Source organism: Phallusia mammillata, chromosome 3 (assembly GCF_965637545.1).
Source record: "Phallusia mammillata chromosome 3, kaPhaMamm4.hap1.1, whole genome shotgun sequence".
Taxonomy (NCBI): domain Eukaryota; kingdom Metazoa; phylum Chordata; class Ascidiacea; order Phlebobranchia; family Ascidiidae; genus Phallusia; species Phallusia mammillata.
Window position 1 is genome coordinate 20,645,857 of NC_137254.1, and position 18,293 is coordinate 20,664,149.

Sequence of the window (18,293 nt, forward strand, 5' to 3'; positions counted from 1 at the left end):
AAAACAGTATAAACCACGTGCCGTGTGACGACTTAACTCGCTGTTAATGTACAGACGAAGACGAGCAGTATTTGTGATGTTGGTGAGTGTCAAGTGTAAAGTGCTATTTCATGTTTAATCCATGTAACTTTGTCGTTGTGTTAAATATTAAAGTGTTATTTCATCTGTAAGTGTGACGTTTAAAGATTTGTAAGTTATGGCAAGCTTTTTAGATGCACTAGAAGTCGCGGGTGACACTAAAACGCTGAATGGGCGGGACGTCGCGGAAACCGCTCAATATCGGGTAAATTGCTGACGGTTAGTGCTATTAGGGTTAGGCTGAGGTTTTATAATAGTATATGAATCAAAAAATGTTCCTGCCTAAAACTTATTCAACTATTTCCTGACATTAGGCAAAAATGCCATGGCGGGACGTCGCGGGAGATGGCGGGACGTTTCGGGCGCGGAATGTAGTGTTCGGCGGAATTTTTTTAATGATTTTCTATTATAAAACCTTATCCCAACCTTAATAGCTCCAACCGTCAGCAATTTAACCCGATATTTAGCGGTTTTCACGACGTCCCGCCATCTCCCGCGACGTCCCGCCCTCCATTCCGCCCATCGCGCCCGTCCCGCCCATTCAGCGTTTTAGTGTCACCCCAAGTCGCACACTTTAATTGCTGCCTTTAAAGGTGTAGCATATACATGTTAACGAATCATTTAGAACAAGCGCTTTCTATTGTGAAATATCTAAGCTATAACGAGCTGTAGCGTAAGCAGGTGGCCGCATAGGCGGTGGCGGGGTGGCGCCGCCACCTTGGGTTTGTCAAGCACGGTGGCGGGACTAAACATTATAAAATCTGAAGAAAATCGGGAAATGCTTTTAAATAAGCGTGCGGCGCAAAAACACAAAAAACGTGACTTAAAACTAACCCGTTTTGGTTAGTACCTTCGTTATGCGCCAAACACACAATTGTTGCCAATCAATGTTATGCCATTATTGTGTACAATGCGATTGTACTGTAACAAATGATTATGTTAGGAATTAGGTGATACGAAGAAACCACAACGCGACGAAACATTTTTTTAACGTTGCTAAACCAGTGTTATAAATGAATATTATTTTAAAAATTCGATTTTTTATGACGAACATTGCGTTCTATTGGAAGTTAGTTGCGCTTTGAGTTTGTCTTGTGGTTGACTGTAGTCATAAAGTGACGTCATATTTTACGTTCGCCTCCTTGCACGTTTGCAAAACTCGGTGCCTATGGGTGGACGTATAAACAAATGTCATAAATTTGTAACTGCTTTAGGAAAGACGCTGTGCGCTGTGGCTAGCGGTCCGTGAAAAAGAGAACATAAGCTCAAAGCGCCTCCCTCCTGCTGCGCGATTCCAGGGAGTGATAGCCTTCAATTGACCTAGTTCGATAGTTGTCTGGTTTTTAATGTGGTGGTGAAGTTAACGGACAAGGGCAGGTTCAGATTTGCGAAAATAAACAGTAGCTAACATACAAAAGCATAAATTCTAATGTACTAAAGCAAGGTGAAATTTCTACCACCTTATCGACGCTGGACGGAAATATTAATTCTTCTGTTACGTCACAGAAATGGCCAGTGGTTGAGTGTATAGCAATTTTAAAGTTGAATACATAGCATATAAATGTAAAGTTGTTGTTAGGCATATTACTAAACGATTATGACGTCGCAGTTAGGACTTCAAAACGTCGGATAACTTGTGTAAAAATTGCCGAAAAAGTGAAAGACGGTTTTTCACAATAAGTTACGTGAAGATGAATTCCAATAATTTTTGCCCTTTAATTTAATCAAGTGACTCTAATACCTCGTGCAAAAAGGTGTGCGGCAGTTAATAAGACTACTTGAGTCACTCTAAATCCTCCTGTCAACCTATAGTAAACATTTTAGTTGGTTGGCGGCTTTTACGTATGTTTTTAATTAGGTTGTCAAATTTATTTAAAGGCATGACAAGCTGTTTCGTATAAAGATCAAAGCAGTTAGTAAGCAATGACAAAACGTAATTTTGTGCCATCCAACTCTACTCATCAAGCGATAAGAGCTGATACATGGGCAGGAATTTTCAAACAAAATCGCCGTTTGTTCCACGAAAGTAAAAACAGGTAAGTGTTACTGCGTTTTCGTCTAACGTTGATTACCAACGTATATTTTAGAAATATTCGGGTCTCGTCGAAAAAGGAATCTCTGGATTGATTCGCGATCTATTGTACTCCAGCGTTTTTCTTTTTTTGTTTCGTTTTACAAATTAAACTGTGCGTCGCAACAAGCGTCGTTTGAACTTTCCATAAAAGTCGCATTATAATTCCGTTTTAAGGATAAATTTGTCTAAGAACGTTATTTTGTAACTTTATGCAGACGGTGGACACCCTTTGCTATATGCTTATTATCAGCGGTACAGAAAAAATCCAATCCAAAGCTATAGCGTGCAAAATAGTTTTCACGTTAAAGCGATTTTAAAGTGAAGCGCAATGAAAAACGCAACATAGGTTATTTTCGTTGCAACCAAACTTGGAAAATTTTAAACCGATTCTACAGCCGTGCTCTTGAGAATTTTAGGCAACTGGTAGCACGTTCATTTCTGTTTCGAAACAGACAAAAACCTTTCACGAGTGCAGGCTCTTAAAATGTATTATCCGTTACACGCAGATGTGTTCTTCTGCAAACCTCTATCGATGATGGCACAACTGATCTTGACGTTCGCTCGTATTTTGACAAATATGAATCAGGAAAAATCAAAGATATTTATCACGTCGCTGATGGCATCTTACTGGTATTGGATAATGAGCACTGTAAGTACATTACAAGAAACGTGTTTACGTGACTAAATAGAAGTTCAATATATTTCTTTGTTTCAGTTTTTTTACATTAAGTCGACTAAAACTAAAAAATTAAACTGGATAAAGACTGAATTAAAATTTACTTTGTTTTTCTTAACTTTTGTTTTTCTCTAGCGGCTGACAGTGTTTTGTCTGGAAAAACTATTACCATTGGGAAAAGAAACATCGAAGTTGTGAAAAAGAAGGTTCCCGAGGTGTATGAAGATCGTTTCTATTTCGAGGTAAAGCAATGCTCCTACCTGTTTGGGTTAATACCCTACTTAATTTCATGCCTCTAATTCAGTGGTTCTCAACCTGTGGTGCGTGTATCACTAGCTGTACGCTGAAGCTTTCAAAGTTGTACGCGGGTATATTTTTCTATAGTTTAGAAAAATATAGTTTTCTTCTATACCTATTTTAAGTTAGATAAGTGGTTCTTAACCTTTTTCCTTTCTGCCCCCCTTCAAATCACCAACCAATTTTCGCACCCCTTCTGTAATTTTCGCTCCCTCTTCTGTAACCAACCCTGATGATTCAGCATCCCCGCACCCCCTAAGAACAGTTCTCGTACCCCTTGGGGGTGCGTGCACCCCTGGTTAGGAACCCCTGAATTAGATTCTAAAATGCAACTTAACTGAGCCAACTGGGTAATCCTGGTTTCCTTCAAAACTCGTGTCTTAGACATTCGTGTAGAATTGCTAACCTTAATTATTGGTTTTAGAAACATGCTGTCCAAAAGGTCTAAAATCTTAGGCCTATCTCTTATTCTAACCTTTACAACAGGTTTAGGTGATACGAGAGGATAAAAAACTCGTCTGGTGCGACACGCTTGGTATAAGGTTGAGAACACTGCAGTCTAATCCTTAATGCACGAGATGTTACGAATTGTCAGCTTGCTTCCCTCTAACTTTACCAGCATTGTTATATCTCTAGGGATCGTTACAAGACAGTGAAAGAGTGAAAAACCTGCTAAGCAATACTTTCACCACAACTTTTGATATGGAGGAGATTGAAACGTCGAAATTTGTTTTTACATTTCAAAAATGTATTGGTAAGCATATGTGTAAAGGTAAAGAAGAGTTCAAAGGACAGCAACGGCCAAGTAAAAAAATGCGATATTTTAGGGTATGGTTGTGAAAAATCATAAGGAATTGAACTTAAACCGTTTATCGAGCGACTGTAAGCAAATAGTTACAAAACATCAACGTTTTTAGTATTAAGGTAATTGTAATACCCCCTCCTTTAATAGCAGTGCAATAGAAGCAACACTTCATTTTAAAGTAATATGTTGCAGAGAGTAATATACACAGTAATGTATTTAACTTGTCGGTTTTGTTTATCACATTGAGTCCAACGCTTTCTTGGCGTTAGCTCCGAGCAACATAAACAACAATCACTAAATCTTGCAGGTGTTGAGGGAATTATTGGAAAAATAAACATGCATTTATTTAACCAACAAGAATCAAAGGTAAAAAAACAACATAATACACTAGTTAGGATAAGTGTAAGGAATAGGCAACCTTGTTTAGAAATAAACACAATTGACACGAAATATTTAATACGAAACAGGCACACCGAATGGTCCACACAGATTGTGTGCGTGTGACGAATTTGACAAAGGATGTGAAAAATGAAACAGTCAAATCTGCATTAATGAGCAAAAGAAATCGTGGTGGAAAGGTGACCAAGGTTGAAAGGAATGAAAGTGAATACATGGCGTATGTCTACTTTGCCAATTACCGAGGTAAGTCCTGTTTGTAAATACGTTTTTTACTTCGTCATGTGACCATTTCAACGCGCGTTTTTATTAAGTCTTCAAATCTAGAACAGCACACAATTGCTCCCATCATCTTCGTAATACGCAACGCATATCAGAGCATGGACGGGCATATAAGAACAAGAGGGGGCACCCCCACTCCCCTGGGAGTTTAAATTTACATCAAAATTAGCATATTTTGTCAAAAACATGATGAATGAAAAAGTATTATTTGCTATTTACTATGGACGTGCTAAAACTGCCAATGTTGGGTCGAGTACTAAGTATCTCACGTTAATGCTCGGTGCTGGGCCCAGCACGCTTGGTGTATTCGCTTGTGGTGCCACAAACGTTCTTAATTACACGCTAGTTTTTTAGCTTTTCTAGGTCCCTTACGTCAGAGGTCGGCAACCTTTTTTGCACTGCAGACCGTTTCTAAAACTGAAATTTTATCGCGGACAGACCTTTAAAAAACTACAAACATTTAGCAATAAAAACACTTTTTATTACTTTTTACATCCCCGGGATACCCTGGTACATGTTGCAAAGCATTTAACCTGAAAACTATACGGCCCGGAAACTTTTCGGAACTTGTTGCGGTCTTACCACTGCCTTACGTTACCAGTGTGTAAAGCTTTACAGAAATACGGGTTATTCCAACATCTGACGCATTCATGAAACAGTGATTTTGTTCTTGGATACCCTTTCGAACACTAGTTTCGTATACAGGACATAAATATGCAAGCTTAAAAGTCGGGTCAGTTTATGCAACTGCTCGGCCGTGCACCGATTATCAAAAACAGCGATGCTCGGTACCGAGTACTCGGGTTCTGGCCCAACTCGGCCCATCCCTACTATTTACTGTAATTCGAAGAAACAAAAACAAAATGGTGTAAGTAAGGGATAAATACGTGATGGACGCTTGACTACGTTGTGATTTATATTTTTCGACTTTTTTTTGCTATTATTCATGTTAGATGCGGAGCGCATTGTGGAAAGAGGAAAAACGCAAGCGATAATGGTTGGCTCGAGTCGCGTTTACGTTTCGTTGCACTTCTGCAACAAGAGCAACGCTAGCGTTACCATCCACAGTTCTAGCCCAAAATTTAGCCCGAGTCCAGAGAAACGGGTAAAAACAACGGCACAAAAAGGTTTGTAAGTTGTGAAAGTAATTTCATTATAATGCAGTGCTTCGGTTTTGGGCACAATGTGTCGAGGTTTTTCAATAGGCCACAGCACACTTGAAGGTACAGAATCGCTTTTAATAACCTTTAAATTTGGCAACTGTGATTTCTATAAGTTGGCCGTTATTTTCGGGGTCGATGCCCAGTTTCAAATTTGATTTCAACATATATTCACAGTTGCATACTTTATGGTTACAAAATTTGCGTTTCGGTACTTACCTACTTCTGTGTGTGTTCAGTGAACATGTGGCTTTAGGGGCTACTCAGTAAATGCTTGCAAATAGAAGTACATCAACACTTTTTACTTGGAACAAATTTCAGTGTTGTAACAGTTTGTAGGTTTTGTATGCTAATGCTGCATGCAAAAGGTTCTCTGCAATTAAATATTAAAGATACAAAACATTTAATGAATCCATGTGTTTTTAAACAAACGTAAATTTGAAATGAAAAAAATGCGTTATGGAAGGAAGACATAAAATAACCTCGGTTTTAGGTTTAAGATGTAGTACAACGTGTTATTTAGGCCCTGTCGCCTTTCGGAAAGACCCAACCCAAATCCACAATTTTATTGACGAAAATCTGAAAATTACCAAGTCGTTCTATGGAAGTTCTTTGTTCATCGATTACTTCAAAAAACACGGAACCTTGATTAAAGATGGACCTAAAAAACTTAAAGAGGTCGTTTTGGATTTTAAGACCAGTGATTCGAAACCCTTCGTTGCAATCAAAGGCAAAATTGGACCTGTTTTGGAAGGTGAAGTATATTGAGAGTTTCCCAAAAAATTAACAAGATTATGAAAATCCTATGTTCCCTAGTGATAAAACAGCCTGATTTCTTTGCGCTTGAATGCTCAAAGACCAGTGAACGTTTTTTCGTTTCAAACATAACCAATATATCATCGATTTCTTGAGGTATAATTGGATTGCGGCTTGCAGATAAAGCTATTATTATGGGTCCCCTTCCCTGAAGGGGACACATATTGTTTTTGTCCGTATTTTTTTTTTCTTTTTTTCTTTTTTCTTTTTTCTTTTTTCTGTCTAACGCTGGTTTGTAACGCTCGTTTGGTCAAGAAAGAGTGCTTCAAATTTATTCAAATTTGGACATATGTTAGATATTAATCCAAACTTGGTCCACCTGAAGTTTGACCCCAAATTACCCAGCGGTTCACCCACAGGCCCCCGAAACGTAAAAATTTTAACGCTGGTTTGTAACGCTCGTTTAGTGAAGAAAGCGTGCTTCAAATTTATTGAAGTTTGGACATATGTTAGAAATTAATCCAAACTTGGTCCACCAGAAGTTTGACCCCAAGTTACCCAGCGGTTCACCCACAGGCCCCCGAAACGTAAAATTTTTAACGCTGGTTTGTAACGCTCGTTTAGTAAAGAAAGAGTGCTTCAAATTTATTCAAATTTGGACATATGTTTAATATTAATCTGAACTTGGTCCACCTGAAGTTTGACCCCGAATGACCCAGTGACACACGCTCGTTTGGTCAAGAAAGACACTGTAGGCAGAAGTCCCAAGAGAGTACGTTTACGAATAATAGGGCAGAGCGGGAAGGCTCAGCTTGACGTCGGACAGACGTTTTACGAGACGTCGTTTCGGTGATTAGAAATCAGCTGTTTTGCACAGCAATGCTATGTCGTTTTATTAAGTTATCACTCACATTTTCAGTTTCGGCAAAGGTTTCACACTTATGACGCGATTTAAACCTAATAAGCGTGCTTCGGTTTTGTATAATGTCAAGCAAAACTTTGTTAAACAAACTAAATATAAAAAAATAAACTTGACTTTTTTACAAGATAAAAGTTTTTTTAAATGCTCGTTGTCAGGTTGGCCGCTGCATGACCACGGGTTACTTAAGGTCAATTAGTAGGTATTACTAACACAGTTCAGAACTTTCTTTCGTCATAACGTAGCGTTTTTTTTTTTTTTGAATCAAATACCCAAGGCATGTATAAATTAGGTCAAACGGTGTTGTTGAACACCAAGGACGGCGTGCTATTGAAAACGGTGTCAAAAGGTCAAACAGTCGTTTGGTGTGTGCATCCTAAAAGGTTACTACATGTCAATGGTACTCGTTTTGCGAAACAAAGTTAAATGAAAAACTCGTTTTACGAAACAAAGTTAAGCAAGAGATTAAATTGAAAGTATTTGTTTCGTTCTTTTTTAATGTTTTTGTAATTATACGACAATAATAGTGCAAAAAAATACAACAAAATTTTTCATTGTTGGGTTAATGCTTTCTAAAAATTTGTTTTAAGAATTTAAAAATCACCGCAACATTAGTTTACCGTAAATCCGCACAAACACGCGTGTGGGGACCCATTAGTTTTTGTTTACAAAAACAGTCATATGTGTAGATCAAATGATGTGTATAGTAAATTGGTAAATATCGTATAGAATATATAAAATGGAAGTATATCAGAAAGCCACCATTCTAGTTTTAGTCTGCAAAACCAATCGAATGAACACAAAATTCCCTCACCGAGAAAACAACAAGACAATTAAGCTTTTATTTGTTTTTTTATGTTTTTTGCAGTACTCGAATGGTTTGATAAGGTTTCCAAGGAAATGTATAGCAAGGAACGAGTCATAAACCAACCAGGCATGGCTGACTACTTTGAAAGTAAAAGAGGACAAGATGAGGTCAAAAGAATATCAGAAACGTATCAGTGTCTGGGACATGTCCATCCACAAAACAATAAACAAGTAACAGATGTTTTATAAGTTAGGTGTGTTCTTCCCAGCATATGTAAATTGATAATATTTACCACTACAACCTTGGAATAAATCATCATTGTTTGAATTTCTTTGCGTTGGAGTTGACTAAAGTGGGAAAAGAGACAACGTATTTTGTTCTTACGATTTTTTTGTTTGTTAGTGTTTTGTAATTTGAGTACAGTCGCCGTCAGATAACATTCCTAAACTTCTTCGTTTTTTGTTAACTGAAAACTTTCTTTCTGGGCTGTGGATTTATGTCCGTTTAGTAATTCAGAATCGGCAAATTACGTATTACAAGTTGCAAATGATTTCACGTTAACAGATAGATCAGAAGGAGATGTTTGATTGCGAATCTCAATTGCTACATAAAAGTGCAGATGTCACTGAAAACGCCGTACAGGTAATCGTAAAACAGAGAGATGTTACCTCGACAAACTGCCGAGGAATCGTTAACTCGACCAACAATTTTGACTTAACAGGTAAGCTAAAATATCGGCTCCCTGAGGCACACAATCGCACATATTGTGTGTTTGTTTCCTGTCCCCCTGATTATTGCCCCTAACTTACGGTATGAAATGCTTGCCCCCTTCTATATGTACCTAAACCAGCAGTTCTCAAACTGTTTCGTTTTGTTGTTGTATCAATAAACAAAACTTTAATAAAACGTTTCCTTATTAAATCTCTTTCATTTCATGAGCACGGTTTTTCAAATATCAGTATAGGTTATATTTTCACTTTTTGAACTACATTGAACCCATCTTGCCCTTGTGTACTAGCGGCTTTAAACCGCCATTTTACCAATACTGCGTTTATCTTACATTTATTCAGTCAAGCTTTTCAATGACCATATCACATATAAAACTTGATAAACGAAAGGCACACGCTTTTAAAGTCGCGCTTTTTGCATGGATAAAATTTACTAACCATAGGACCAGTGCAGGATTAACCATTAGGCAAAGTAGGCACGTGCCTATACAGGCCAGGCAAAAATCCAGGCCCATTTAAATTTTAGTAGAACACTGATAATTGTAAGTTTTTAGTTGGCGACCCTGATTTTCGGGCCACTTATAAAATGTGCCTAAAGGCCAGCAGACCCTTAACCTGTCACTGCATAAGACATGTTACAGTTGTTGTACAAAATGAGTTTTATTTAACTAGGAGCGATCGGCAGAGCGATCGTCGCCAAGTCAGGCGAAGCAGTAGAGGAAGAACTGAACCACTGCCCGATTGTTCAGACGAATACGATTCGAATTACAAGCGGTGGAACTTTGTGCAAGTACATCTTTCACCTATCAACTCCAAAAAACACTAATGAACTGAAGAATGTGCTTGTTAACTGTTTAATTGAAGCGGACCGACTTAAATTGGAAGATTTGGCAGTTCCACCAGTTGGTACAGGTAACATGCTGTCTAAGTCAAATAAAACACGGGAAATTGGGCCAATTATAGAATATGCCGCGTTTTCAAATGGTCACGTAAAATCCGTAATTAACGCCTTGGGTACCCGTGCGTTTGTGGTAGAGCTACTGACATAAGAACTCACAACAGACAAAGTTTGTTAAATACTGATAGATGGTGTAAAGAGCACAGGTATTTGAATTAACGTTAAGACTGGGTCAACAACTAAATTTAAGCAACTTTTTCATTGTTCGTTTACGCAAGCATCTTTAGTGTTTTAATCCTGAAGAATTTACTGCTATTTTTTATGTTATTAATTTTGATACAAAAACTGATGGAAGAAACCTATGAGTTCATGTTTGGTGCTTTGGAGTAATTTTAACGTAGCAACAATACTTGCATAAACGGAGGAATTTGACCTAATTAGACAAAAAAAATCGCCCAAAACCCGTTTACCATTATCACTTGTTCCACTGCCCTTTAAATTCAATCAAAGTACGTGACTGTGTTGTGGACTGATTATGTTTACAGGTGGAATCGGGTTGCCGATCGTTTCTGTTGCGAAATGCCTATCTTTAGCCATTCAAGAATTTAGGAAAACAAATCCTAAAATTTTAAAGAAGATTGAAGTGAACGTGCTTGAACCAAACAAGCTACCGACGTTTCAACAAGAACTGCTAAATGAAACATCGCAAAGTAGTAATAACTTGTTGACATATTTAGTTTGATTATGGGTCCCCTTCCCTGAAGGGGACACATATTGTTTTTGTCCGTATTTTTTTTTTCTTTTTTTCTTATTTTCTTTTTTCTTTTTTTCTTTCTAACGCAGATTTGTTCCCACATTTTGGTCAAGAAAGAATGGTTCAAACTTTTTCAAATTTACACACATTATAGATATTGGTCTAAAGATGGTCCATGTGAATTTTGACCCCGTTTGATCCCTCGGTTCACCCACAGGCCTCCGAAACGTAAAATTTTTAACGCTGGTTTGTAATGCTCATGTGGTAAAGAAAAAGTGCTTCAAATTTATTCAAATTTGGACATATGTTACTTATTAATCCAAACTTGATCCTCCAGAAGTTTAACCCTGAATCACCCAGCGATTCACCCACAGGCCCCCGAAACGTACAATTTTTAACGCTGGTTTGTAACGCTCGTTTGGTAAAGGAGTGCTTCAAATTTATTCAAATTTGGACATATGTTAGTTATTAATCTGAACTTGATCCTCTAGAAGTTTGACCCCGAATTACCCAGCGGTTCACCCACAGGCCCCCGAAACGTAAATGTGTCTAACGCTCGTTTGGTCAAGAAAGACACTGTAGGCAAGTACCAAGAGAGTAACTCACTGGTTTACAATAGCGGGAGGGCTCAGCTTGACGTCGGACAGACGTTTTACGAGACGTCGTTTCACACTGTTCAGAACTTTCTTTCGTCATAAGGTAGCGTTTTTTTATGACAATCTATTTAGGAGTCAATGCTCAAGGCATGTAAAAATTACGCTTAACGGTATTGTTGAACACTCAGGACGGCGTGCTATTGAAAACGGTGTCAAAAGGTCAAACAGTCGTTTGGCGTGTGCACCCTGAGAGGTTACTACAGGTCAATGGTACTCGTTTTGGGAAACAAAGTTAAATGAAAAACAATTTGTTATGTATACATTTGTAGCAAATTGTTTTTTAATTTAAAGTGTCTGTAACACAACTGTTACAGCTTTCTAAAAATATTGTGTTCAAAACCCGACCTTGGACGACAATATCTGGGTCAAAGCAAGAGATTAAATTAAAGTATTTGTTACGTTTTTTTTTAATGTTTTTGTAATTATATGACAATAATAGTGCAAAAAGAATACGAACAATTTTTTTATTGTTGGTTTAATGCTTTTTAAAAATTTGTCCTTAAGATTCAAAAAATCACCGCAACATTTGTTTACTGTAAATCCGCACAAACACGCGTGTGGGGACCCATTTGTTTTTGTGTACAAAAACAATCATACGTGTAGATCAAATGATGTGTATAGTAAATTGGTAAATATCATATAGAATATATAAAATGGAAGTATATCAGAAAGCCACTCTTCTAGTTCTTTAGTTGTTTACAGGTCAAAGTATCTTTGTTACACATGTACATATAAAACGTCCTAAAAAGATCATAGCTGCAACATATTGTATTGAGTTAGTTCTGCAGGATTTTAGTGTATTTTGACATACTACGTGTGTTTTTGCAGCAATGCCACAACCATTATCGATTTTACCAAAAAGTGAAAGCACAGAAAATAAGTTGGTTTCGATCTCTTTCTGTTCCTACAATTCTACAGACGTTGACAAGGTAGGAGATTTAATAAAATCTTTAAATTGCTGAATGAAAAACACCAAAAAGATATAGTTGTGTTCTGTGCATAACTGCTGGCAAAAATCTAGTCTTAAGTTTTTTTTTGCATAAATTCTTTGTCTAATTGTAATGAGATTTGTCCAGATGAAACTAGATTTCGGACATATTTTTTCCTAATAAAGGCGTCTGGTATGGGGCATCGAAAAGTCGACTATTAATAATAAAACTGCTGGAAGAACAGTACTCGTTTTTGTGTTTACAATGCAATATGTTTTGTTTGAGGCCTTTGCTACTGTCCAAGAGTTGGTCAATGAACTGAGTATTACGAAGTTCATTATAGACGATGCTATTGAACAACTAACAGCAAAAGAAGAACGAGATATGAGGGTAATTGCAAACAGGCTGAATGTATCGCTGGAAAAGGTGTCCTGCAGGTAAACTTGGAGTGAGATTGCATGAAAATAAACAATGGCTGACCGGTATGCATTTATCACAAATGTGCATTGCTATCTTGATCTACACATAGTGGTCGTAACAATACACCTGTACCTGCTACTTTGTGCCGTTTCACGACCATAAGTTGACAACACCTTTTTTAAAGTACCTTAGGAGGGCAGGAACTTGGCCGAATGGTCTGGCGCGCCTGACCCACATACAGGCATAAAAAAAACCTTGATCGGGATCCGTCCCCGGGAGTGTCCTGGGTTCGAGCCCCGTGAAAAATAGAATAAAAAATAAAGTACGTTAGGATGTCAAAACTGTTTGTTAGCACAAAAAAGTTAGGTAAACTATTTACGGTTTCAAATAATTTACGTTTCGACAAGTGCTATTGTCATCATCAATTCATCAGAATTTCGTGATCATGTTTTCAATGCACTTTCAAAACTGTGTCATGTTTTGCACATAAATGCTGGCTCTGATTTTTTTGTTCACAACAAAGTGTTGTTTACCTCAATAACGGACCCGCCTCAATATCAAATATGAATCCAAACATAAAAAGATTTGAATCAGTCTCGCGAAATAAGGAAAACAACATGTCAACAGGGGCGGATCTAGAAAAAAATAAGGAGGGGGGTGTTCAACAGTTATTTGGGAAATTCCCTGACTGACGTTATATGATAAGATTTGGGTATTCCCCATTCTAAAAAAACGTCATAACCTTGACGTCACTCACTCACCAAAAAAGCTGCGGTCGCAAGGTATCACTTTACGCACTGCTTATTGTATAACAGAGGTTTGGGGTTGGCAGTACCATGGACGCTGAAAGCTTGTAACGTTGCATTGTCCTTTCAAAGCGTGATTATGTTTCAGGCACATCCGAATACAGGGATTGCAAACAAATGTATTGGAAGCACACAGTCAAGTAAGCGACCTCGTTTACCGTTTTCAACTGGCTTTGCAAACCTCACATTACGTCTTATGGAAATATTGGGATCAACAAGACGACACAATGAAGAATTTTTCTATATATGTCAATCACAAACTAGAACATGATTACAAGGTTAGTTGTACGGTTGTAAGTTAGGCCGGGCTTAATTTCGGTTTGGGTTCTGGCTAAAGTTGCGGGCTTGATTTCGGGTCTGACTTCACACTCGGCCTCATTTGTGTCGCTTTTTTGCCATCTTTTAGACCCTTTTTTAAAAAAAATCTGTTTTGGGCCGAGTTACTGATTTCCACTGGTGGGTTTGGGCCCCTTACAACTGCTGTTGAATTACTATGTCGTGAGACAAACTGAAGCCAAAGGTGTTACAGCTTAAGTGCATATCCACTCAGAGTTGTAATTTAGCCAGGTTTGGACTTATAAGTTGGTAAATAGGATATATGATGTATAAAATGGAAACATATAGGAAAGTCATATTTTTATTTTTTCAATATGCACAGGAAAATAAGCAAACGTCCTTGGTATTAAGCGGAGAATTTTGGAAAATTGACTTCGCCGATATGGAGGCGACAGACATGTACGGAAATAAAAAAGGCAGAGTGATCAGAACATTTGTTTTGTCAAACGTGACTTGTAAGTTAAACCAGTAAACTGTTTGCGGCTTTAAATAACATTCTGTTTCTAAATAAAGTTGTATTCTGGTTTAAGATTACACATTGAGTACATCGAATTCTATGAATTGGAGTTTTTATGTCGAATTTAAATATATATTGTACTCTAGGATGAATTACGTTTAACAAATTGCAATGTTGTATTATTTTTATCTTCCTCTTTCAGGCCGAGCTCTTTCAACTTGGACGGACATGAGGGATCAACATTGGATGACAGTGACAGTGGACTCTTGTACCTTAGAATACGGAAACATTCTCCTGGAATTTAACCCTATGATGCAACTCAAACCAGTTCAAGTTAGAAAGGGTTTTGTTTCTTTTAGGCTACACCAGTTTTGCCTTTCTCCTTTTGAGGTTTCTATTTAAGTAAAATATATTTTCTTAGAAACCATCTACCTGTGTTTCGTTATGTTTGTTTTATCTGACTGAACCAACTGTAACAGTCGGAAATAAGTAATGTTCCGTATATTGGATTGAAATATAAGACATAACGCTGAAATCAGATTATAAATTTTCTGTTTACATTTAAAAAAAAAAAAAAAAAATAATAATGGTTTAACTTTTCTCGGAGCACCAACTAGAACTGTTTTTCAGTGCCGCTTTTCATTAGACCTAATAACAAAATCGAATGTATATGACAACGGTGACACCTCACTTTGTACGTATTTAATACCAAGACCGGTCTCACCCACTTAATGAAAGTTGCAAACTAATTTCTAAACCTTAAGCCACTGGCTTCGGCAATTACGACATTAACATTTGTCGCCAAGATGGCAGAGCTATTATCGCAACCGCCTTGTGTTAGCAATGCTGTTGATTGTTATTCTGTTTCGGTTGTTTTTGTTTCTAAAACCAAGAAACTTGAGTGTCATTGATCCAACCCAGTAGATCAGGGGTTCCCAACCTGTGGTACGCGTACCACTAGTGGTACGCGAACGGTTTTTAGGTGGTACGCGATTAGTTTCTGTTTTGTTCACAAAAACCTCGATTTGCAACTTTATATTTTGTTTGTCTGGTTTTGTTTGCAAAAAAAAACATTCCCCAGTCCTATTGTCATTGTTACGTAACTATTCCTGTTGTTTCGTATCACTACGATCTTCAAAATATTGGTCATGTCAATTCTCAACAGAAAGCATAGTTGCTATGAAAAGCCGAACAACGCTGTAGCACAGTGGACGTTAATTATGTCAAACGATTGCTTTTGATAGATATCATCTACTGTTTTGTAGCTTAAGCTAGCGTTGGATGAAATATGATTCGAACAAATTAGTTGTTCTGCAAGAAGTGGTGCGATAGAGCACATTAGTGCTCTATGGTGGTACGCGTGGCAGTGCAGAGCGTCCAAGTGGTACAGGATCGTAAGATGGTTGGGAACCCCTGCAGTAGATGGATCAGACGGATTTAATTCAAGTCACCAACTGCCTAAGTCGAAAAAATCAAATAAAAACTGATTAAACATAATTACAACAAAAACATGCAGCTCGACGGCGGACTCATCGTGAACGTAACGCATTTAGGCGTTGCCTGGCCCCTGAGAATAAAAATGAAACGGACAAACGTACACAAGCTCGGTGACGATTTGACATGTCCAAATGATAGTGACAAACTTTAGTTTTGTTTAAACTTGCTTTATTTTGTTTTTTAGTTGCTTCGAGTTCAGAATTTGACACTCTGGAAACAGTTTGAAGTCCAAAAACAGATGATTGAACAGAAAATGCCGAACGAAACTGTTACCAAGCGGCTGTTTCATGGGACAAGTTTAAAATCTGCCATCAAAATATCCCAAGAAGGTTTTGAAAGAAATTATGCAGGAAAGAATGGTACGTTGTAGTTAAGGTCCCAAAAGTTACTCATTCCATGCACCCACTTCGGTAAAAGATTACATTACGTTTTTTTAAGACGTTCTGGTGTAAGAATAATGTGAGAATGTTTGAGATAACTTGTCTTGCAAACTGAGGAGTTTTGACAGTGTCTATTTTTGACGGAAGTTGCACGGTATTAGAGTATACTTGTTTACCGATTTTTTTTTCAACGAAACTATAATAAACACAGAATTAATACATCAGTAATTAATTCGAAGGCTGGCAACAACGACCGAGGTAACCTTAAAACTCACAGTACTGACATCATATGCAATATAACTATCTTGTTGAAGAGACGCTACTGTTTACCCGGCAGGAAAACTTACATGGTCACGTCGCAAAACAACCTTGCTCGACATCTTAAATTAGTATAGCCAATATTAAGTTTTCGAACCTAATTCAGCCGATTCGGACCATCACTAGTGCGGTAAAATAAAAGGCTGCGTTACTAGGTTTCATTCGGTTACTAGGTTTAATTCTTTCTATTTTTATTTTCTCTCAGATATCTAAAGCACAAAACTCCCTTTCAGTTTTTTTCCAATTTCATCACACGAACAATCATTTTGATGTAATAGGGTCTTGCATTTTTTATTTGTATATTAGTCAAATTATAACTAATTTTTTTCGGTTTGCAGGCTTAAGTTTGGGCCGAGGCATGTATTTTGCAACCACAGCACAATACTCAACATCGTTTACGAAGTGTGATTGGCAGGGATGTAAATGCATGATACTGGCGGAGGTTGTGACCGGAAAATACTGCCAAGGCGTTCCTTCATTTCAAACTGTTCCTGCACAGAGAGACGGAACGCCCTATGACAGTGTAGTAGACGACGAGGACTCTCCTAACATTTTTGCTGTTTTTCGGGATGCTTGTGTTTATCCATTGTATATACTAAGGTACAAATAGTGGGAGAGTGTAACACCAAAGAGTTTAAACTATGGTAGGCTATGTTTTCAAAGCGTCTAAACTAAAGTCCGTTAAATTAAGGAACTAAGGATTTTTGTAAAACTATTTTACTAGTTTACCACCTAAAGGCCTACCTCGTTTTTTGTACATTTTTAAAAATTATGTTGTAAATTCGAAGCCTCAATTTCATAGTTCCCAAGATGGCCTGGAACATTCTTTAAAAGTTAGGCTTACTTCTGTTGATGTGCTTATTCTTGCCCAAAGCTGGTTTTAGATGTAGCTAGGTTGGGTTATGCTAACTGATGCTTGGCATAAACAATACTCGGACTTCGTTCTCTTCTTTTTATCGTTATTCCAAATTCTGCATTTGCTTGTACAGAAGTAGTCGAATATTGAATTTTTTTTGCGAAAGAAGGCCAGTTTGTTTTCAGATAATTTTCCTTTATTTGACTCTTTCGATTCTATTCATCAAAAAGCGACGTTCAAGTCGATATTGCGTATATTGTGTCAAGGCAACATGGCCTGTTCAAATTATTTGACATGTATTAAGCAATAAAAGTTCACCAATTGTTCGTTGGCTACAGTGTTCTTAAAATCGTGTGCAACCTTCCACACATCGGCATACATTTCAACATCAAATAAACAGAAGGATTATGCATACCGGTAGCTAATTCTAACTGATGCCAATTTTTCTTGCACTGAAAAAATCCAATTTTTTGGGGTATTTTCGATTATTTTTAAGGTTTTTAAAATACCGCTTGTGGACATTGTGGTGTCAATCCGCAAAGCGACGAATAGTGGTCAAATAACGTTTGGCACTTCACCACTTGCACTTGGTTCTTGAAAAGACTCCGTTCTTTTGTAACTGACAATTTATTGCTGCAAAACCGAAACGTGAACTTAGTTTTGATCAGAAGTTGAAAGCAGATCAAAATAAAAATTCGGAGGTTGTTTCGGCCGCATGCACCTTTAAAAGATGTAGTTCTTCATTTAGTTTGTAATTTGGTAGCTATTAAACTAATGCTGTAAAATGTCCTCGAACTTATACTCGATTGTCATGGAATTCCTAATTGTTTTTGTTGCAGTTTGCATAGCTCGTTGGCTCCTTTGATCTGCACATATGTGGTTGTTATCACTTTTGTTTTAGACCGAAGTTTTTTAATTAATTGCGCCTTTCACTTTTTTGCGCTCTACTACGTTTCAACATTATGCGGTATTTTCTAAATCAGTGGTTATTCAAGTGCAAATGTTTT

The 18,293-nt window shown here is 37.5% G+C and overlaps 1 protein-coding gene across 2 annotated transcripts; it reads left to right on the forward strand.

Moving 5' to 3' along the window:
• The first annotated feature begins 1,769 nt into the window (after positions 1-1,769).
• Positions 1,770-17,612, forward strand: LOC145218497 (protein mono-ADP-ribosyltransferase PARP14-like). 2 transcript variants are annotated; one of them, XM_080085906.1, is made up of 20 exons: positions 1,770-1,832; positions 1,957-2,114; positions 2,659-2,801; positions 2,964-3,070; positions 3,762-3,879; positions 4,238-4,296; positions 4,398-4,572; positions 5,562-5,735; positions 6,292-6,522; positions 8,312-8,481; positions 8,816-8,972; positions 9,652-9,891; positions 10,423-10,590; positions 12,116-12,216; positions 12,502-12,653; positions 13,531-13,720; positions 14,101-14,233; positions 14,438-14,568; positions 15,917-16,091; positions 16,769-17,612. In XM_080085906.1, exons 2-20 carry the CDS (start codon positions 2,002-2,004, stop codon positions 17,038-17,040), a joined length of 3,009 nt encoding a protein of 1,002 aa, XP_079942032.1. In that variant the 5' UTR covers positions 1,770-1,832; positions 1,957-2,001; the 3' UTR covers positions 17,041-17,612. The 2 variants fall into 2 exon arrangements, with proteins under 2 accessions (XP_079942032.1, XP_079942034.1); XM_080085908.1 differs by having other exon boundaries at positions 10,423-10,587.
• Positions 17,613-18,293: the final 681 nt, after the last annotated feature.

Excerpts from the sequence above, each read along its gene's own strand:
- LOC145218497 (XM_080085906.1), top strand. The coding sequence starts at position 2,002 with ATGACAAAACGTAATTTTGTGCCATCCAACTCTACTCATCAAGCGATA. Across the intron at positions 3,880-4,237 it reads TACATTTCAAAAATGTATTG|GTGTTGAGGGAATTATTGGA; the intron begins GTAAGCATATGT and ends TAAATCTTGCAG. Across the intron at positions 4,573-5,561 it reads CTACTTTGCCAATTACCGAG|ATGCGGAGCGCATTGTGGAA; the intron begins GTAAGTCCTGTT and ends TATTCATGTTAG.